The sequence below is a fragment of the Nannospalax galili genome, unplaced genomic scaffold (assembly GCF_000622305.1).
Source record: "Nannospalax galili isolate Female #2095 unplaced genomic scaffold, S.galili_v1.0 scaffold653, whole genome shotgun sequence".
NCBI classification, from domain to species: domain Eukaryota; kingdom Metazoa; phylum Chordata; class Mammalia; order Rodentia; family Spalacidae; genus Nannospalax; species Nannospalax galili.
Genome location: NW_008334077.1, coordinates 1,014,129 through 1,037,482, shown reverse-complemented (window position 1 = coordinate 1,037,482; position 23,354 = coordinate 1,014,129). Strand labels below are relative to the sequence as shown.

The 23,354-nt window shown below is 39.4% G+C and overlaps 1 protein-coding gene across 2 annotated transcripts in view; it reads right to left on the bottom strand.

Annotated features, from left to right (window-relative positions):
• Positions 1–294: 294 nt before the first annotated feature.
• The window catches only part of Supt3h (SPT3 homolog, SAGA and STAGA complex component), a 459,651-nt gene continuing 436,591 nt past the window's right edge, over positions 295–23,354 (bottom strand). For both annotated transcript variants that reach the window (XM_029561584.1, XM_008829029.3), the window contains one exon: positions 295–438. In XM_029561584.1, the coding sequence (XP_029417444.1) occupies positions 397–438 (42 nt within the window). In that variant the 3' untranslated portion in view covers positions 295–396. The remainder of the gene's footprint in view (positions 439–23,354) is intronic.

Sequence of the window (23,354 nt, the reverse complement as noted above, 5' to 3'; positions counted from 1 at the left end):
GTCTCTTTTGTCCCAAACCTAGATTATAAAAACATATCAAATAAAAGACAGACTAAACACTAGAGGGAAAAACAGCTCTGCTTTTAAGAGCTATGAGCTGAGGGCGGCAAATCCGAGCCAAATTAAAAATTCAAAATTGTGTGATCTGCATTCTTGTCCACCTACACACTATTCCCAACATCCTGCCATTAATTAGGCAAATGGCCCATCCTGTAAACAAGGCTAAGTGTTGAGGGGGCTGAAGAAGAACAGTCAGATAGTTGAGAGTCAAAAACAAACCAGGCCACCACCTAGGACAGGAGAAGGTAAACTCGCATTTTATTTTATGCCAGGAGGGGAAAGGATCACCTGGGTGTAACATTCTCTTTCTTGTAGGCACAGTCTCTGCTGGTCCCATCAGCAGGCTAGGAAAGCCATCCCAGTCCTGCGGTAGGCACTCTGTCAAAGAGAAAGAAATCTGCAATGAATTATCACATCAAGTTGAACAAGGAGAAGAGGCAGAAAGCTTTCTTCCCATTTTGTAGACTGCTGGCTATGGTCTAATAGGGTGCTTAATATGGATATTTCTGGTGGCAAAGCTATAGCGACCATTCCGTCTATTAAAAAGTCAGTGTGGTTAACAAGTGGTTAGTGAGTCTATTTTGGGGAAGTGGGTGATATGCAAAATAAGGCATCCCATTTTGTTTTGTTAATGGGTTGGGCTAAGTAAAGAGGAGATGTGTTGAATCTGTTTGTCTTTTAGAAACATGTGTTCTTTATTCAACATGCTCCAGAATCACTTCTAAGTAAGTATCTTAATAGTCTATAAATTATTGACTCATTACAGTCTTTCCAGCCCTAATTTATAGTCTGCAGTGGAAAGCTGTGGGAACAGACACTAACAGAGTCCTTTCTTCCTCTTTAAAATATGGCAATCTCAAAGGAGTTCTGCACAGTATAGGCAGTATGGAAAACCTGAATTTTATATAATTTATATAGAGGAGAACATACAGATATTCATGGCAGGATAAGCTGTCCCTTTACAATAGGAAAACAGACACTAGTTGCAATAACATAATGTATTCCAGATCAAGAAAGCAAAAGTATATGCTTTTTACCTCATGCTAAAGAGATGTGATAGAGATGTTCCAAACTGGAAAGACTAACAGGAGAGTGCAGCCACCACAGTCACAGACAGACCTAACCATACAATGTAGGCTTTAAACACACTCTGGAGTGCTGGCTTGCCAAGAGAGAATGCTTGCGCCAAAGAAGGAACTTGGTTTGGGTTTCCCTAAGTCCCCAGAACCAAAGCTGCCACAGCATCACACTGCTGGATGCCAGCTGACCTCACTGGATGGAAGTAGTTCCTTCAATGACCTGAAGCTTTAGGACCAGAGGCTATAACAGCCACAAGTCTAGTTCTACGCATGCTTGCTTTATGGTACCTCATTAAAGTCTTCTCTTCAACCCACAGCCTTGAGACTATAGCTATTATTGCAAAGTTCTAGCTTCATGTGAACCTGTCCATTGGGATGATATAGGAAGGTCCTAGTTGCATCCCACAGCCCCAGGAACATTAGCTACCAGCAATCTGATCCCTAGCACCTCTGTGTGCACCCTAACTAAACTAGGGCAGGCTGTCCTAACTAAACTAGGGCAGGCTGTCTCACTAGCCTACATCTTGTGCCTAGGGACCAGGGGAAGGCCCCATCCATGTCCTGTCAGGTGTAGAACTGTGACGATCTGTGCTACAAGTCTTGTCCCCTTCTGAGTTTTCTCTATGTAACCTAAGACACTTGCATCTGTGTCTTGTACTCTAGGAGGGCAGATACCAAAGCCACAAGGCCCCGACTACCTGTGCTCAACCTGTAGGGCCTAGGGAAGATCTCTTCCATGTCTTATATCTCCAGTTAGGTAGATAGAAGTCTCATAAGCCTAAATGTTCTGTGCACTTTCCCTGAGAGATCTAAGGAAGATTTCCTCTACAACCCATGGACTTGGGACCACAGTGATAAAGACAAAATACCTGATATTGCTTGTGTTTGCCCCTTGGGACCTGGAAAAAGTATCCTTCAGGTCTATAGCTTTGTGAAAGTAGATGAATAATGGATGAAATACAAGCCTCACTCCCAACATCATGTAGGACCTATGGGAGGTCTCCTTTGTGTTTCAATCTTGAGTCCACGGTTAAGACCCCAGCATCATCTGTATTCACCCTGTGGGACCTGGAGAAAATTCTACCCCATCCTGTGGCTTCAGAAGATACAAGCTGTGGCATCATTCACACTCACCCTGACAATCCTCATATCCTATGGCTTGGGGACTCTGGCTATTGATACCATAACTCTTGGTGTCACCTGTGCTTTCCCCTAGGGACAAAGTCTACTCCACACCATTAATACTATGACCACTGTCACCACAAATTCTCATACTACCAATACTTGATTCTGTGAAGTCAGAAGACATATGTCTTTGGAGGCCTATGTTCATTGCAGAGTATTAAAACTTCCTTCATGAATGTTTTATGAACTATTACAGTTTAGACTATTGAGATACTCACAGACACTGGTGACATTAAAGACAGAAAAATGACACAGATGTTTTTGAGTTCTCCTATAACTAAACCCACAGCACTGACTCAATTGTCAAAGTGCTGATCCAGCTGATATCTTACATCCCACCTAAATAAGGAACAGAATAAAACAGAAGAACAAAATCCCCAAACTTCCTGAAAAATCTCCTTTATAAAATTGGGAGAGTAAATGTGCCAGATTCACAGATATCCATGTACAGAGACTAACAGCATGACAGGAAACATGACACCTCAAAAATAGTAATTCTCCATAATGGATTTGAATTTGAAAGTAATCTATCACGTCCCTAAAAGAATTTAAAATTAAGGACCCTAAGGAAACTGAGTGAAACAAAAAGAAGACTAATAAGTAATATGAAGAAATCAGAAAAATAATTCAGGATATGAACCAGAATTTCACCAAAGGCACAGAAATAATCAAAGAGACCCACCTAGAAATTTGGAGCTAAAAACTTCTTCAGTTAAGTTAAAAAGATATAGCAGAAAACTTAGATAACAGACTAACCAAAGAAAGGATTTATTAACTTGAGAATTGACTTAGCTCAAAAAAGAAAAGAAAAGAAGGAAGCTTAGAGAATACATTTAAGTGAACAAATATTTACATTATGGGAATCTTGCAAAATGAAAAGAAGAGGGAAATCTATCATGAAATAATAGGTAAAAAACGTTTCAAATCAAAGAGATATGAACATCCAGATGTAAGAAGCTCAGAGAACCTTAAAAACATTCAAACAATACAGACTTTTAACCTAAACATACATGAGTCAAAATGTCAAAAGTAAAAGACAGAGAACCCTGAAAATCAGTAACAGAAAGTCCCCAAGTCACATACAAGGGAATTCCCATTATACTCACAACACATTACTCAGCAGAAATTTACAGGTCAGAAGAGAATGAGATAATGTATGCAAAATACTGAGAGGGAAAAACAAAACAAAATAAAAAAACAAAAAAACAACCCTGCCAACTAAGAATATTATACCCAATAAAATTATCCTTTAAAAATGAGGAAGAAACCAAGTGTGGTAGTGTACACCTTCAATACCAGCACTTGGGAGGCAGAGGCAGATAGATCTCTATGACATCAAGGTCACTTTGGTCTACATACTGAGTTCCAAAACAGCTGAGGGTACAGGGAGACCATGTCTCAAAAAGACCCCTCCAAAAATGGGGGAGGGGGGAAGAAATAGTTAAAGAAATCATACACTAGAAACAAAAGGATAGCTACAGCTACCAACATGAAAACGTGAATATTCAAAACTCACTAGTGGATCATGGACAAGAAGACTCAACCTTATCATGACAGGAGACTACTGAACTACATAAATAACTAATAAGAGGATAGAAAAGAACAAAAAAATTACAGCTCCCCAAACCAACAGAATACCATTGAAAACATGAGAGGAGAAATTTCATACCTATCAACGATAGCCACGATGATAAATGGTTTAAGTTCACTAATCAAAAGGCATGGGTAGCTGAGTGGATTAAAAAAGAAATCAACTATATGTTGCCTACAGGAAATTCACTTCATTGTTGAATAAAGACTAAAAATTAAGGGTTGGAAAACGATATACCACAAATAAAACCCAAAGTGAACAGGTATAGCTATAAATGTCATTAGAACAAAACAGACTTTAAAAAAAAAGAGACAAATACATAATTATATGTTGAGAAAAGATAAATTCAACTAGGAGATACATTTGTAAACATATCACCTCCAACATAGGACTCCCAAATATTAGTTATCAAGGGAGAGACAAACTCTAACACAGTAATGGTCGGGACTTCAATACTCCACTGTCATTAATGGACAGATGATTCAGGCAGGAAATCAGAAAGGAACATCTTAGTTGAGCCATATTGTAAAGTAAATGAACCTGAGACATTTCACTGAGGAAGCAAAATACATTCTTCTCATTCAGTACATGGACATCCTCCAGGACAGACCATCTGCTGGGTCACAAATGAAGTCTCAATAAGCTTAAAAAACTTGAAATCATATCATGTATCTTCTTAGATTAAAATAGAATAAAACTTTAACAAGATGAATGCAAAATATATAAAATAATGCTTCTAAATAACCAATGGGTATATGAAGGAATTAAAAGGGAAATAAAAAATTTTTGGAAAAAATTGAAGTGATAACATATTGAAGTGTGTAATTCAACAAAAATAGGGAAGTTAGAACAGCATCTACGTGTGTTAAAGCAACAGAATACACAGCCTAATGCTGCACCCCAGGGCTCAGGAAAGCAACAGCAAACTAACCCCAAATAAGGAGGAGAGAGACCAGAGCAGAAACAGAAACAAAAGAATTGTAAAACATCAGTGAAGAGTTAGCTTTTTGAAAAGATAAACAAAATTGAGGATAATTAGTAACATGACTTAAATAGTTCATTTTTCATTTAAAAATTCCAGGACCTGATGGCTTTACTGCTGAACTCTACAAAACACTTAACGAACTAATTCCATTTCTTAAACTATTCCAAAAAACATCGGAATGGAAGGAACTCTGCCAAACTCTTGACAAAGCCAACATTACCCTTATACCAAAATCAAAGACACAACAAAACCATACTTATATTCCTGACAAACACAGAAGCAAAAATTCTCAATAAAATACTAGTAAACTGAATCCTTAGATTCATCAGAAAAGCCGTACAATGTGATTCAGATGGGACTCACTCTGTGGATGCAAGAGGGTCTAACATGCATAAATTTAAAAAACCCTATGGTATTTTTAAATAGATACAGAGAAGTCATTCACAAGATTCAAATCCTTTCATGAGAAAAACTCTCAAAAGTTGGTGCAGAAGTTCAATGAGGGACATTTCAACACAGTAAAAGACAGACGTGAAAACCCACATCCCATATCATACAACAGGAAAATGCTGCTTCATCAAAGATGGGACTAGGACAAGGATGTCTACTTTTACAATGTTCTTAATGTAGTCTTGGAAAGTCTTTTAGCAAGAGCAGTCAGTCAAGAGAAAGAGAATCCAAAATGGAAAGGAGAAGCTAAATTATCTGTTTGTGGCTGTCATGATTTTATACAAAGGAAGACTTAGAAAGTGCAACGAAATAGCTGTTAGAACTTATAAATGAATCCAGTACAGTTGTAGGACACAGGTCAACATATAAGAAACAACAGCATATTTATAGGTCAACAATTAAATTGCTAAAAAGGAAATTTAGAAAGCAGTCCAATTTACATTAGCTACAAATAATATTTAGGAATAAACTTAATGAAGGACTGAAAGATCTCTACAATGAAAATGGTAAAACACTGATGAAAGAAAGTACAGAGGAAAGATAACTTCTGTTCATGCAGTAGAAGAACTAGTACTGTTAAAACAATAACATCATCCAGAGTAACACACAGATAATGTAATTCTGTGAAAATCTGCTGTGCTGGACAGCTGGACACACACACCTGGGTGTAGGGAACCTCATTTGGGGAATTTCCTCTATTGGACCAAACTGTGGCCATGTCTGTGGAGCATTTTCTTATTGTTGAGTGATGTGGGAGTGCCTAGCCCACCGTGGGCGATGCCACCTCTGGGCAGGTGGTCCTGGGTTGTATAAGAAAGCATGCACAAGCCAGGAGAGCAAGCCAGTAAGCAGCAATCCTCTATGGCCCGTGCTTTTGTTCCTACCTCCAGGTTCCTGCCCTGACTCCCTTTTATGATGAACTGTTAGTGAAAAGGTGAAATAATCCCTTTCCTCTTAAGTTGCTTTGGGTCAGTGTTTTATCATAGTAATAGAATGCTGACGAGGCAGGTCATTTGCAACTATTCTCTTCATACCAATAGGAAAAAGAACCCAAAAACCTCAATCTAAGTTTCATTCCTAGTGCTCTCTGTGAGTTCTTTTATCACTCTTTTTGTGCTCAGGATAAAACATTCTCGAGTGAAATAAACATTCTAAGAACTTAGAACATTCTCAAGCTATTTCCCAATCACGTTTACTGATTCTGTAGAGAGTCACCCAGTACTTGCAGAGACAGAGGGCATGTGTTTCTGCAACCACAGGCCAAGGGCTTCACACTCAAGTGACCAGCCATATTGTTCCAAAGAAGCTTATTCCAGAGTGAAACTTTCAGCTCCTTGACCCTGATACTTGACATTTCACAAGCACAATGGAAGTCCTTAATGTAACCTCGTGCTAAAAACATAGAAGATGTAGGTAAGGGGGCCTGCAAATGAAGTGGGGGTTCTCCCTACAAGAAAATGGTTGAAATGAGCTCTCCTTGAGGAAGAAGGTTTGGGGTGATGGGGCTTAGGAGGTGATGGAGTCTTGGCTAGTTAATCTGAGAACTGACCAGGTAACCTTTCCAAGGTGGGCAATATGAGATGGTTCTTGCTAGTAGAACAGTGACTTTTCAGAGATCAGTTCACTTTTACAATTGATTTGCCACCATTCTTTACAAACAACGGAAGATCACAGGCCGCTTCAACGACAGCTCCTTCAGCAGCTAAGTCTTCTCAGAAAAGCAAACTTTAGAGCTGACCCAGATTCTCGTGATCAGTACTTCCTAGTCTAGCTCTGAGATAAAGAAGGCACAGACAGGCACGTGCAATCAGTGAAGAGCAAGCCAGCTCCCCAGAGCCCCAAACTGGCATCTTTCCTATAAAGAGTAAGCAGTTTTACAGGAAGGTGGTAGAAGACACCTTATCTTTGTGTCAACTGTGAATTTTTGTGTGTTTGTGCTATGACTGAAAACTAAATTTAAACACTGCTCAGGGTGAGGGTCTTCCAGGGTCCACATTCCCACCAATTGCTTCGTAGCTCATTTCCTTCTGCTGAATCCTATGAAAGATTCCCAGGTTCACATTTTTACACACATTCCTAGTTAGCAGAATTCAGAGTCTGGCTAAAACAGCCAGGATTCTAACCTACTGTTGAAGATTATAACACAAACACAATAACCCTCCCCCAGCTAACCAGCTCCTACCTGCTGTTGACCCCTGAGCTTTATTTTCTAGCTAATCAAACTGTTCACAGTAACTACTTACCTGCTCCTTTGTGAATCTGTTGAAAGCTCAGAAATTTTAACATCTCTCAAAGTTAGCTGCAAAGGTGATAATTTTTTAAAAATGTGTGAGATTTGTGTGCTTCTGTAAATATGGAGGAGAAACATGAAAAATTGTGGAGATACACGGTTTTAGGGTTTAGTTGTAGTTTCTAAGTTTTGGTTTTTTTTTACTTAAAAAAATACTTTATTTATTATTTTTATTTTATATGTATGAGTGTTATGCCTGCATGTATGTAAGTGCACCCAAATCGTGCAATGTCTGCAGAGGACAGAGAGGCTGTCGGATCCCCTGGAACTAGAGTTACGGACAGTTGTTAGCTGCCATGTGGGTGCTGGGATTCAAACCTGGGTCTTCTGCAAGAACAGCAAGTGTTTTTAATCGTTGAGCCATCTCTTCAGCCCATTTTTACTTTTTAAGTTTGAGAATCCAGCTGGTTTCCAGTTTCATATATATATAAAATTTCCTTCATCTGCAAATGATGATCAGTGTCCCTGAATGCCAATCTATCTAGAGAAGACACAGATTCTACCCACTGCCTTGGGTATTTCATAAGTGTGTGCTTTCAAAATCGAAGGCTGTTTTGTAAGCTAGAGAAAACATTTAATTTCTAAATTTACTTCTATTTTTTCTGGGTTATGCTACAAAATTTACCCTGTAATTCCAAGTTATCCACTATTGAGTATGTTATTTGTACAATGCACTCGATAGCATTAACTACTGATTAAAATGTGCTCCTTTAAAAAGGAACCATCCTGTGATAAGAACAGGAGTTAGGAATTGGCTAGGGAGTTAGTGTAAAAAGACCCCAAGGAAAAGTAGCCATTTTCTTGGCTAAAAGTCAGAATGTCCTTGGGCCTCTTAGCAACATACTCCATTCCAAAGACCGAAAATGTAGAAAATATTTGGAAGCTCTTAGTTCCTGAAAATGCAGGAATGGAGTTGATGAGCACCCTGGTCTCTGAAGTCAAGAGAAGCAGACTTTTCTGCTTTCCCTTTGATAAACAGACTCAGTCTTTAAACCAGAGACCTCAGGAATCACTGCAGGACAGCAGGCTTTCCCTCTGATGATCTTAAAAGGTAAACAGACACCTCTTAACCCAGATCCTGGCTGATGGAGGGAAGGGGATGGTAGTTAACAGAAGCTGTTCTGATAAGCCCTGGGCTCCTGCTCTCCCGCTTTCCCCTGCCTAATTAAAAAAAAAATAGGTTCCCACCTTCTGCATCCCCTGAGGCCCCCTATAAAGACCCCAGCCCACGACCATTGGGCTGACATTTTCCATGCCCCGAAAGGGAATTTGTCCCACTTGAATTTTCCTTTGCTAATAAACTCTATCCTGCTGGAGTTTTCATCTGTGTCCTGGTGCCTTCTCCTGATTGACCCGATTCATCTATCCACTTCCTCTCTCATTATCTAATCCTTAAAAGATTTTGGGGTTACCTCTTTGTTAGAGTAGCAAAAAGAAGAGTACATGAAGTTATCAGAAAAAAGTGATGGGGAGATATGGGAGGAGTTGGAGGGGAGGCAGTGGGCATGGATTTGATCAAAACACCTTATATGCTTATATGCCTATATGAAATTCTCAATAAATTATTCAAAGAAAACAAAACAAAAAACCATCCTGCCCTCCTCCCAGTTGAGACTGACATTTCGTTCTTAGTCCACCTCCTCTGGCTTCTGCTTTCTCAACTTTACATACAATAGGGCAGTAATTTCATTGTGCCCAGGCCCCTACCTCCCTACAAATATTCTAGTTCTCAAGGGCCTAACAAAGGAAGTTTGGGTTCTATTGTTTGAATTACTATACATTTGCTTAATTTGATTTTAGTCAATCTTTACTGAGCTCTGTGCTGTGCAAACCACAGCATGTCTGGTGGTACAATAGGCACCAAGATAACTGATAAAGAACCTGCTGTCCTGTGCTTCCAACTTCACATTAATGCTTAGCTACCACAAATAAAACGTGCTAAAAAGTCATTCTCAAGGGGATAAAAGAGGGAGAAAATAAAGTAGCATTTTTTTGTTTGCTTTTAATTTAAACAATATTTAATTTTGAATAACATTTTGAAAGAAAGCATGCGATCTGAATACTTCTCAAAGTATGGAGAAGAGGAAAAAACATGGAGATATATGGTTTTATGGTTTATGAAGTACTTTCAAGTCCATATCTAATTTGAGCCTTACCACACATAAGTTCAAAGGCTCTCATATTTTAGACTGATATGACTAAATGAGTGGTAGATTTTAGATTTGAAATGGGCCCACATTCTTTTCATATTCCAGACAAAATACCCACCCCTCCCCCCACTGAATCTAGCATAATCTATTCTACCCAGAATACTATACACACATATATGTTCTCACAAGCCTAACAAATTCAGTTCTTGCTAAACATGATTTATGGGTGATGAGGCTACTTTTAAGAAAGTATAAAGAAGACTGGCTAGGGAGATGGCTCAGTCAGTAAAGTCTTTGGTTGCTTACAAGCACGAAGACCTGAGTTTGCCCCCCAGAACACATTTAAAAAGCTCGGTGTGGTCGTGTGCCTTGCCTGCTTGATGAGTTCCAGGCCAGTGAGAGACCCTATCTCAAACGGAAAGAAAGGTGGATGTCTCCTGAGGACTGTCATGGTTGTCTGTCACACACACACACACATACACACACACACACACACACACACACACGTACTTGCACACATATATGCATCAGCATTTGCATGCACACACACTGACTTGGAGTACTTAGGATTTAGGAATGAGTCAGGAGCACACACTGATGCTTTGGAGGTATAGTGAGGGCTGCCAAGGTGGTAGGATGGAAATACCAGTGCTAGGACCCAAGGTGGTCTTGTCAGCAAACAGCATGCTTCAGAATCTATTGTGACTATGTAGTGAACAGCGTGCCCCAATGAATACCCTAATGTTGACATCTAATGAGCTTAATGCAGAAGAAACAGAACTCGAGGTACTCACACCACAGCTTCTACCCAGACAGTCAACTGTTACTTCTGTGTAATGTTTCTCACTTTCAGGATGCCTGGAGACTATTTCATTGTATTGTACTTTTATTCCCACATTCTGAGAAGCCACCCTTAAGGAACACAACCGGGCTGTCAGCCACAACATGTTTAAAACCATAAACAAAGGAATCTGGAAAATAAGTCTGTGAAACCAAGTTGAGAAAACCCTTTGCTAACATCTAGAATCAAGGAACAACAGAGCTTTGGAATTAGAGCTTATTTTTGTGAACTTCAGTAGCCTAATTTTTAACAGAGGAAAACAGTAATGCCCAGAGGGAGTGACCTAATCTTGGTGCCCTGGGGAGAGCCTGGGGGCCCTGACTCAGCCTGGGGCTCTTCATGGATGGTTCTGACTCTGTCCAGAGCTTTGTGTTTAGTTTCTATGGCCCTAATGGAGAAAGCAGATGGAGGGAAAAATTGTTTTTCTGGATTATGAACCCTTGGGAGCAGAACAAAAGTAAAGGGAATAGGGGGTGGGGTGGGGGGCTTAATGATGACACAAATAGTACAGCGGAGAAGTCAGAAACGTTTTGTCCTATTTCTGATTCTTCTATATGATTAGCAATCCTTGGAGGGTCATTTCATCCCTCAGTGCTTCAAGTAATAATTTTGATAAATGGATGAAATATTCAAACAATTAAGATAAAATTGGACGAAAGGCTCTTTAGTAAATTTATGTGTCTTTAGGACCTTCAAGACAGACCATGTGTGTCTGTTCAAATCTTATCCAGGTTGTTCTCTGTCTGATTTAGGTTTGAACAAACACAATGGCCTGCCTGGATCTGTTTGGAGTTGGCCAATTTGGGTTAAATGAAAGAGACGATAAAAAGACTTGGAATATCCATTTACTAGCTCTCCATCTACCGCTAACTCCAAAGTAGAGGATAGACTTTCTGCCTCAGGAAGCTGCCATGGATGGTCTCCTAACTGCTCGCCTCCATTCCACAAGGATGACACCAGCTTCCACAGTCCTGCTTGGCTCTCTAGGGAGGGGCTGGCAGGGATGCAGCAGAGTACCAGGCTTTCACCAGGCCTAATACTCACTTGAACTGGGGCTGGGAAGGTAGGAATTTTCCTGAATTTTCCATGTAAACGCTATTTCACAAGTTGACTAAATTAAGCCTCTTTCTGTGCTGTGCTTTACAGGAAGCTGCCAGTGCTTGGCCATCAGCCTTTTCCTTTAAAACACTTTTTAAAAATTTTGTACTGTTTTTCTTTCTTTAATATTTTTGCTAAATTTTTGGAAGCATACAAAAAGATGGTTTCTTTATGGTACTTGCACATTATTGTGCTGTGCATGTAACTGTCCCCCATTATCCTTGTTCCCCCTCATGTTTGTCCTCCCCCTCCCAAATAGGTCCCCTTTGGCTTCTGCTTTCTCCACCCCCCCCCCGTTCTGCATATAGGAAAACAAGTATTTGCCTTTCTTTCTTCTTATCCTATTTTATGTTCCCTCCTCCCTTTAGAGCCCCTCTTCCCCCACACGATTCCCTTTTAACTTTCACATCACATGCTTTAAATATACATGTGTTTATAATCTCTGTATGTATGAGAAAACATGCACTATTTGTCTGAGTCTGGCTTATTTCACTTAACGTGATCTCCAGTTCCATCCATTTTCCTGTATGGTGTATGGCTGAATAAAGCTCCATTGTGTATAAATATAAATACTTGCTTTACCCACTCTTTTGTTAAGGGCATCTAGGCTGGGTCTACATACTGGCTACTGTGAATAGTGTTTCAATCAACATGGGTGTTAACTGGCCCTTTTTCTTGCTTTTCTTGCAGCAAAAATGGAGAGTATATCAAGTTGTTTAAAACAAGATAGACTGCCTCAACTTCCACAGCCCCCATACCCAAACTCACCCATGGCCTTTGTGGGTTCACTGGACTCAACATCCAAGCCCTCACCTGGTCCTTCCATTTGCCTAAGGAAATGACTGTCCTGAGAGACATATTGCTTTGCTTTAAAACCATGATCTTCGAAGCTCTGAGATTTCATATCAAAGCTATGCAACAGCTTCTTAAAAGATAAAACATGCCCCTTTCTTTTCTGCTCCATGTCTGCGTGTGGGCAAGAGATCTAATTATAATGAATAAAGCTGAATGGTGGTCTGAGATTCTTAAAATCAAAGTGGAAATCATAGCTGAATTTCATTAGCAAGCATAAATACAAATAGGCACAGTTTGTTTGTAAGACTGCCATGTGACTGTGCTCTTTTTGATAATTTCCCTTAACTATGATATTTCAGAGAATCTAAATTAAACCATATGATATATAGCACAACATGCTGAACTCCTCACTGGATGTTTTCCTTTTTCTCTACTTCCCTCATGTAATAAATACCCTGTGAAAAATCATGGGGGCAGGTGGTCAACAGTACAGACTTGATTTAAGAGCCCTGGTGGATGAGGGGCGGCTACCCTTTAAATAAGAGGTCTTCCTTGGCTGGCAGAATGGGGAAAAAAAGACACAGCATTAACACTATTAACACTCATCCTATTCTAAGTAATCTGGAGCCTACACCTCTCTAGGAACTTCCTCCCTCCCCTCCCTCCCCCTCCCCCTTTTCCCTCCCTTCCTTCTAAGATTGAGTCTCACTACATAACCCAGGATGGCCTCAAACTCTTGATCTCTCTGCCTCAGCCTCTCAAGTGCTGGGATTACCAGTGTGTACCACCACATACAGCAGAACGTCATTTTGTGAATGTTTTTCTCTAACTCTATGTCAGATTCTTATTTTATGAAATACTTGGGCTATTGCCAAGTTGTTTTTGTATTCTGAATATAAAAATCTCCAAATCTAATGTAGTTATTAAAAGATATCATTTCTAATTGCTCAAATTATTTCAAATTGTATGAGATATATTTAATGCTTTCCATTATTATTTTTATTAAGCAAAATGATTAAGCGGCCAATATAAGTCATTCTGTATTCTAGAACAAAAAGGCTTTTGTATGCTGTCTTCAGCAGTTTTATTGGATGACAAGTATACATTCTATGTATACATTATTCTTTCCATGACACTGCATATGCTCAAATAAAGCAAAACTTGATAATGCCAACCATATGAAAATTTTATTCAGCTACTTTATACGTAATCAAAATACAGGGGTCGACCATTATCCCAAGCAGCAAACACAGCTATAGGCATATATGTAAGAAGTGTGAAGCTGATAGAAATCAGGCACAGAAGGACCATTAATTTATCACAATAAGAACTGCATATGACAGCTCCACAGCCAACATCACTTTCTCTAACAACAGCAACAAGACAAGGGTGTATAGTCCTGTCACTCACTCAACATAGTACAAGAAAGTTTAGCCAGAACAGTTCAGCAGGTAAAAGAAATAAAAGACGTACAAATAGGAAAAGAGGATGTCACACGTTTGTAGATGATATGGTTCTGCATATATATAACCTAAATACGCTACCAAAAATCATGTGAGCTGATAAACAAATTCATTAAAGTAGCAAGACATTTAGGTATCAGCTTTTCTAATAAATCTGTTGAGAATGAAAACCCGAGAGCAATCTCATTTTCAATAGCACGCAAAAACTAAAATACCTTTAGAAGTGCACTTAACTAAGATCTCTACAATTTAAATTACAATCACCAATAAAAGTAACCCAAGAAGGCACTCAAAGATGGAAGGACTCCTGGGTTCATGGGTTGGAAGAATTAACATTAGTAAAATGTCCATACTACCCAAAGTAATTTGCAAATTCAGTGGCATCCTACTTTTTCACAGAACTGGAAAAACAATCTTAAAATTCATATGGAAGTGCAAAAGACATTGAAAAGCCAAAACAAGCTAATATTAGTTACTTTTCTGTTACTGTGATAAAGCACCATGATCAAAGGAATTTATAGAAGGAAGAGTTTATTTGAGCTTATGGTTTCAGAGGGATTAGAGTCTGTCATGGCGGGGGAAGCATGGCAGAAAGAGGTAGCTGGGGCAGAAAGAACAATCGCATCTTCAAGCAGACACGGGGAATTAGAGAGAGACTAGAAATCTGGCAAGACTTAAGAACTCTAAAAGCCTGCCCCCAGTGACATGCTATCTCCAGCATGACCACACCTTCTAAGACCTCCCAAAACAGTGCCACCAACTGGGGAAAAAATGTCCAAATATTTGGAGCCTATTGGGGACATTCTCATTCAAACTACCACAAAGCTTAAGCAAAAAGAACAAAGTGGTTTCAAGAAATACTTGAAGAGCCTTCGTAAGCACAAGAGCTTGGTATTGGCATAAAGCAGATATAGAGAAGAGACTCATGGGATAAAATGGGGAACCTAGAATAGACTCACGTGACCAGGCCAACTGATTCTTGGTGCCAAAAAACATACAATGAAGAAAAGACAGGCTCTTTGATGACTAGTGCTGGAAAAACTGGATGACCACATGCAGAAGATCAAAAATTTGACCCCTATCCTTCACCCCATACAAAAGTCAACTCAAAATGCATCTAAAACCCTAATGAAAATGAAATCCTGCCATTTTCTAACTAAATGGATAAAGTTGGAGGGCATCATGCTAGGCAGAATAAGTGAGGCAAAGTATGTTAGCTGCTTTCTTCTTGCTGTGACAGATACCTGAGAGACAATTCAAAGAGGAACGATTATTTTGGCTCATGTTTCAGAGGTTCCAGACATTCATGGCAGAAGGGCAAGGAGGACCAAAGCTCCTCATCTTGGCCAAGAAGGAGATGGAAAATGCTTGATTTAGCTGGCTTTCTCCTTTTCTTTCTATAATTCCATCTTGGTTCCCAGCCTAGTGGTTTACTGCTGCCTGTGTTCACAGAACCCCTACCAGTACTTAATCCCAGAAATACCTATGTGTTTTAGTAATCCTTTAGTAAGTTCTCAATCTAATCAAGTTGACAAGATTAAGCACAAGTCCACCCTTTGTCAACTTGACTAAGTGCTAACATTCCTGCCCACCCCCAAATGCTCATGTCTATCTCATAACGTAAAATGCCTTCAGTTCATCTCCAAGAGTCCTTGTAGTCCCAGTAGTTCCACAACTGTTCAAACGTCCAAGTTCAAAGTGTCTTCTGAGACTCAAGGCAAGCTCTTAACTGTGAGTCACTTTAGAACCCAAACCAAGGTACATGCTTTCAAAATAACACTGCATAGTACAGAGTAAGCATTCCCATTCCAAAAGGGAAGAACACAAGAACATCAAAGGTGGATCAGATCAAAGCAAGGCTGAAATCCACAAGGGCAAGCAGTACTATAGCTCTATGTCTAGCATTAGGGGCACATGGTAGTGGGACTTTGGCTTTAGATGTCCTGGGCAGTCCTGTCCCTATGGCCTTTCCATTTCTCCTGGACACTGCCTGCAGACCCTGGCAGATGTTCCACAGTCCTGGTATCTCTAACTGCATATCTGTCTTTACATGTGGCCTTCTCGGGCCTGCCAGTAAGGAGTATGACCCTGCTACATACCTGGTCCTCAGGGTTTCCTATGAAATTTAGTGGAAGTGTCCATGAGTCTGTAACTTTTGTATTCTGCATGTCTGGAAAACCATTACCACATGGAAGGCACCAAGGTCTGCTCAAGAAGCAGCACTCCATAAGCGGGGCTAGAGCAGGTAGCAGTGATCATGCTGCAGTCTGAATGCTGGACTGCCTCAATATTTCTTTGATCAGATAAGCTAGTATGTTAGTTTTAAATTCAACCTCACTCAGTCTCATAATGTAGACCAATTCTTTGCCAGACTCAAACACCAAATGGTCTCTAGTTTATTCCCAATACAGTCTTTACCCTTGTTCATATCTGAAGCCTCGTGAATATAGTCTTTACTCTCTTATCAGAATGACTCTTACATAAGCTCTGCTTTCAGTATTCTAGGGCTTCTGTAGTTCATATCTGTAAACTTTTCAAAATACTTCACATAAACCCAGTTCAGGGGCTTATACACCACACTGTTAGAAACAGCAAAGCACCCATATCATTTCCTGGTACCAGTTTTCTATGTTAGTCTCTTTATGTTGTTGTAATGAAACCCTAGAGAAGCAATTTAAAAGGGTGAAGGACTTATTTTGTCTCACATACCATGGAGGAGGTGCAGGGCAGAGCTAAGTTCCTCACCTCAAAGGGAGCCAGGAAGCATAGAGAAGAATGTCTCTCCAGCTGGCTTTTCCTTTCCCTCTTTTGTTGCATCCTGCCCCCTGTCTATGGAATGGTGTTGCTCACATTTACTGCGGATACTCCCCCTTCATGTACTTAACCCTTCTGGAAGTGCTCTCACAGACATACCGGTAAGCATTCTTTACTAATTTTTTTTATAAACTCTCAAACCAGTCTAGTTGATGTCAAAGATTAATCATTACACAGAAAGATAAATACATCTTCTCATATGTGCAAACTACAATTCAAGTCGACCTGAAAGGAAAAATGATTACTAGGGACTGGAGAGGATGGGGAGCATTAAAAGGTGGTGAGGGTGGTTGTTTGATCAATACATACGGAAATACACTGACCCATTAATATGTGTAATTAATGTCTTATTTTAAAAAGGTAGGCACTTAATAATCTAATAAATGAATGAGATCGACAAGCTTAGTGTTCTGTGCTCAATAACAAGAAATGCTTATGTGTTCGCCCTGAGAGTAGGGGCTGAGATAGTCTCAGTTCCTAGAAATTTGGCTTAAACTACACAGTTATCATTTTGCAAGGTAATCACTAGCAGCAATGCTAAGATAAATACAGTAGTGACTTTGATAACCCAACCTAACCAATAAAGTGCTGCAAAGCAAACAACATTCTTAGTTCACACTGGAAACATTTCCAGGCTTCGCTTTACTGATTATCTACCAGGAGTGAAAATGTATGTATCGGTAACGACAAATGCCGTTTGCCGGAGAAACAGTTTCAAAGTCACCTAAAGCCAGATGATGAGTCTGTTGAATCTAAATATTTTAGGTTTAAGTATTCTATTAACAAAATTATTGTTTAACGTTATGCCTATAGGAAATATCACAAGGTTTTTCTTTTTTTTTAAACCATATTGGCTTGAAGCCATGTAACTTAGGTAGATTTTAAAGTCTTAGATAATAATGACAGAACATAACATGAAAATGCTGTCTCGGTGGCCTGTGGCAATTCAACATACCACAAGGCAAGAGCATGGATAGCGATACCTGCTTGCCAGTGGTTGACACCAGCTTTATTGGACAGTAAATAAATTATTAAGGTTCTTAAGAATCTTTGAAGATAAGGAATACTAAAAATCACAACATAGATCATGACACAATACTTAACATATTTGGTAGCCATAGGAAAAGTGTATTTCTGTGTGAACCTGCTATCATCTACTTGTCAGCTCATTCAGCAAATAATCTCTGCATAATACAATAGATACAGCAGGATAACTAGGGCAGCTCTCATTCTCTGTGGCAAACAGCCTGGCTGGGAGAAACATGAGAAATGAAAAACGTGGAAAGAGTCACACAATCTGAACAGAGTGTGACAGAATCATAACGGAGAGCAGAGAGGTAGACAGCATTGATTATGGAAGCTTCTGGAAGGAAGTAACACAGCTGAGACTGTGCGTGGAAGGGGATGGGTAACAGGACAGAAAGTTCTAGGTAAGGCTTGAAGGGGAGAGCGCAACTGACTTGTTTTGTTCTCAAATAATAGTCTATACTGAATACACATTAAATCTAAGACACCAACCCAGAATATTTTCCACTGGAGGGATTATCAAAAGTTAACTAAGAAATACTGATGCTATGTAAGTGTTAAAGCAATTATTTTCAATCACGGCTTTAGGACCTAGTATACATTCTTTGTATTAAAATAGTTCCTCAGCATTTATCTACAAATTGGACCTGTGGACTGACAATGGGAGCGTAATCTTCTTCCATGCCCTAACTCCTTTGTCCAGTTAGATGTTCTGGGAACACTAGGAACATATTCTTCTAATATGTAACTGTTATACACCTATATTTCTATAACAGAATTGAATCAATAGAATTTTCCATGGACATTTACAACTTGCCTTAGCCATTTGAAGTTTTGCCTCCAAAATAGTATAAATAAAGTTTCCTTTGGTATGAAAGCTTAATTTGAATAGTCACATTAAATATTAGTTGTATTAAATGACTAAATATCCTGAAGTACAGAACCACCTCAGGTTACTGTATCAGTACAGAAAAGAAAAACTCATTTCATTGGGCAATGAGTTAATTCTAAGGTAGGCTTTTGGGATCCACAGTGATTAGGATCTTGCACTGGTCTAGAACCCCAACCTCCATTGTCCAAGTCAACTGTTTACTGGTCATGTTGTTTCAAAGACAGCAAGAATGTTTAGATTTACCACATCAAAAAGAAATGGTCTTATTTGTACTTTTTTATAGAGGCAGTTGCAATCAAAGTATTTAATCTTATTAGTTAACCAACAATTAACAAAACAGGTCTTTAGAAGGCCTATGAAAAATTCAGCACCAATCTAGATTAGAGAATTGAAAACGCTGAGATGGAAGCCAGCCTTATCAGGAATGGATCTGACATTTTGTGACCTCCTATTGTGATCTCCTGAGGACAGGCAGAATGGATTCTCCCTTTACACCTTCTACTCATGTAGCAGTCAAATGAAATGTAAACAATTTTCCATAACACATAGCCTCAGGATATATAATATATTATCTGAAGAGGCATTCAACCAGGTTTTAGGAGGGGGAAGGAAACCTGCTTTGTAAAAGGCCCCTTCTTTGCCTCTCTGGTCCATTTGTTGGTGGCCATGCTGGGCCTCCACTCTCGGACAGACTGACCTCCATGCATGCTGTCAGCCTCCTGTGTACCAGAGCTGTGGGAGGTGAGAGGGGGAATCGTGGGCACACGTAGCTGCCAGGAGAAAAGATGGAAGGGAAAAAACCTAAAGAAATATAGTATTTCAATCAAAGTCTGAAATTTGTAAAAGTGGTTTTGGTCTCCATATAGTACAAATATTTATCCAAGAAACTCCTGGTCGGGTGTGAACATCCTACTTCTAGTGGGGTTTTGTTTGGCAAAGGGCTGCACACGAGTGGAAGCTAATACAGAACATGTCTCTAAACAAATTTATTTAGTTAGTACAGACTGACACATTCCCTAGGGGATTTCAGCAATTACATGTGTAAAACGATTTCCTATCGTGGTTTCCTTTTGTGATTCTGCTAATTTATTCAATCTAGGCCATTTTCATGCACTGACTCTTCTAAGTCATTTAGCCACCCATGCTGAAATGAACATATGGAGACTCTGCCTTCTTCCTGTTTTTTCATATAGGCACAATTATATGATGATATTAAAAAGTTAGGCTTTTAGTGAAAAAAAATCAAGGTTGTTATACCTTAAAACATGATAATATAATTCAACTCTGGAGAAATTTTGGGTTTAGATATGGTAACAGAGATGGAAGTATCTGGTAAAACAGAAAGTCCGTGTAAGCATCAAACATTTGTATTTGCATTGAACATGTATTTTTGACTATAATGATAACAGCATATACGGAAATCTATTAAAATATCTGTGACTCACTAGCCAAGCCTTAGAGTATGCGTGGGCAATCCTGGTAGAGTACTGCGGGACCTTGCGACTGAAAGGCACAGAACTTAGGTGAGCTGGTGCTGAGTGATAAGCTTCTAAAACTACCAGTGTGGAGTCTCATCATAGGCCTCTTGAGAGTTGTCAGTGCTGGGTTCAGACAGATGAGATGGTACCAAAGATCTCCTTCTCTGGCCACCCTCAGTTTTATCCACAATTGACACTTAGAGCCTCTACTCTAAATGAGGTGGAGGGGAGGTGCTCTATTACATCATTGCTCTACAGTTATTCTCTAGCATTGTTCAAAATCCTGTTGATAACAAACAGGTAATGATGTCACTTTGTTGCCCTATCACTTTGCGTAAATGTTTTATCAAACTTCTTTTCTCATTCTTTTGTTTTGCCATAATAAAATCAACAAGACTATTTTTATGAGTTATATACTGCTGCTTTTTACTGTTTTTATTAGCACACATTAATTACATATAATCATGGGTTTCATTTTGTCATTTTCATATATACCTATAACATATTTTGATCAAATTAGCTCCCAAGACCCTCTCTTGGCCCCAGCCTACTCCTGCTAATCCCCTAGCTTCTTCCCAGCTAGATCATACTTGTGTGTGTATGGGTATGATCCAGTGAGTTTCATTAGGGTTATTTACAGGAGCATGGGTAATGTTTACAGAACATCATGTTTTATAGAAACATGGGTACTTTAACAGCGGTCACATCACAGAAGTCTCTTTCTCCTCCATCAACCATTAACTTCCTCCGAGAGGGGTGTGACCCCATAAGCCTCTATCCCGTCTACAAGAGGGTGATAATGGGTTCAATCTTGGACAGATAATCACAGTTGCTGCGAGTTCAAAAGTGCTACAGTAATGTCATGTGTGGAAGTCAATGTTCCATACCACTCTACCCCTTCCTCTGGCTCTTACATTCTTTCTGCCCTTTCTTTTGCAAAATCTCTGAGTCTTGGAGAGGGTGATTACAGATGTCACATTTATAGCTGGGCATTCAAGAGTCATTAATTTTCAGTACTTTGACAGGTTATACAGATGACTTTGCTTATAATTAATGGCTTGATATAATGGTGATTAGATGGTATCATAGGTATAACATCTTCAAAAAGATATATTGAGTTCCTTAGTTCCTAGTACTAGTGAATATGATTATTTGAAAACAGACTCTTCCAGATATAATTAGACTAGTATGAGCTGGCTGAGGTGGTCCTTTCAGGAGAAGACAGAGAGATATAGGGAAGTCACCATGGAAACATAGAGGCAGAGACTAGAGTGATTTCATCTATAAACCAAGAATACTAAGACCCACCAGTCATCACTGAAAACCAGGAGAGGCACAAAGCAGATTTTCCCTTAGCAAGAACCAAGTCACCCATACCTGGATTTCAGACTTCTGGCCTCCAGTATGGAGTGACAGTAATTTCTGCTGTTTTAAGCTACCCAATTTGTGGTATTTTGTTACAGCAGGCCTAGAACACTATGCAGATGATATTTACTAACTCAGAAACAGTTGACTTTGCAATGTTGAGATCACTGATTTTCTGAGCTGAGACAGTCAAAGTGAGATCAATCCTGTTTCTACTAACCAGGAAAATTTCCCTGTCTGGCTTTTACATAGGGCAAGTGTTTCACTATCACTTGATACAAAGACTGTCTCCAAAGTACATGAAAAAACCCCAAACAATCAAAACTTTCCTAAATGATAAACCTAAAAGCAGAAAAAAGGGCCATTGTCAAGACTATGACATTTTCATCTTTAACACTGCATGAAAATATAAGGAAAAAAACCAACAACAATACCAAGCACTGGCATTTGAAGGAAAAAGCTTGTGACATTTTTTTGGAGGCAGGGTCTCATGTAAGTGCAGACTGGTCTCAAACTCTCTAATCCTACTTCCACTTCCTGTGTTCTGGGATTACAAGTGTGTGCCACTGCATCCTTTATGCAGTGATAGGGATCAAACCCAGGGCTTCAAAGAACAAATTACTTTATTTTTGGTCCAGTAAATCCTAGGTTCAGTATCTTTCATCTTTATAAAGTAAAAGGGGATACTACAAAAATATATTTAGTGAAAAAATTGTAGTTGAGGAAATATAAAAAATGTTAGACGCTTTACTTCAGTAGTACCTCTGCTAGCTACTAACAGAAAATACGTGATGATCAAAACCTTCAGTGATGTGTTTAATTGAATTTTATCAATCACACTGGTCTCTTTATGCCACTGGAAAACATCCAAGACACACCATTTGTTTCCTCTACAAACAGAACTCACTGAATATTTGGTCTGGGGATGCCCTATTCTAATTATAAGGCTCTTGGAAGAACTCAGGCTCACACATTTGGAAATACATCCCTGGCTGACATCTGCTTATAAATTTATTCATTAATTAATTTACAGTTCTTTATTAAGTACTCATGGCATGCCATACAAAGATCTGGAGATAGAGTGTGTATGAACACACTCTTATTCCTTAGTGGAATGATACACACACATACACACACACACACACACACACACACACACACACAAAACGACAGGTGTGATTAGTGCTGTGAGGATCAGTGCGGCAGAGTGAGGTGACAGAGACAGGCATGGAGTGTTGTCTCTCTGAAAAGGTGACATTCAAAGTTAATGAGGTAATAGAGGGGGCCATGCAAACACTGAAGTGTAGATGGCCTATGGTTTGGTTATGAATGTTAACGTCAAAGTGCAGGTGCAAAACAGATTATACTTAAAAGGAAAAAAACCTTTGTAAGGACAATGGAATATTGAGAACATCATGTTTCCTAGACTTTTCATTTTCCTGTGCATATTGTCTATGCAAGGCACCTAGGCACTGGGGGATTAGTGAAATGGTCATGGTCTTACTATACTGGAGTGTCCTTCTGGGCCAAGGGAATAATGAGAGGGAGAAATACATAGTTAGATGGATGTGTGCATACAAGTATGTGCACAGAATTGTACACACACACACACACGCTGCATATGTAAGTCTGTACACTCAAAACCTCAAAGGTTCAAGAGCCCTACTCAGGCCCAAATGAGTGACAGCCATGCTTCCAAGCCAAGAGTGGAGGATTATCTCATAGAGTTCTGTGCTAATCCTCTGTTGTCAAGAGCTGACGGTGAAGCTTAATCTGTATCTATTTGCAATTA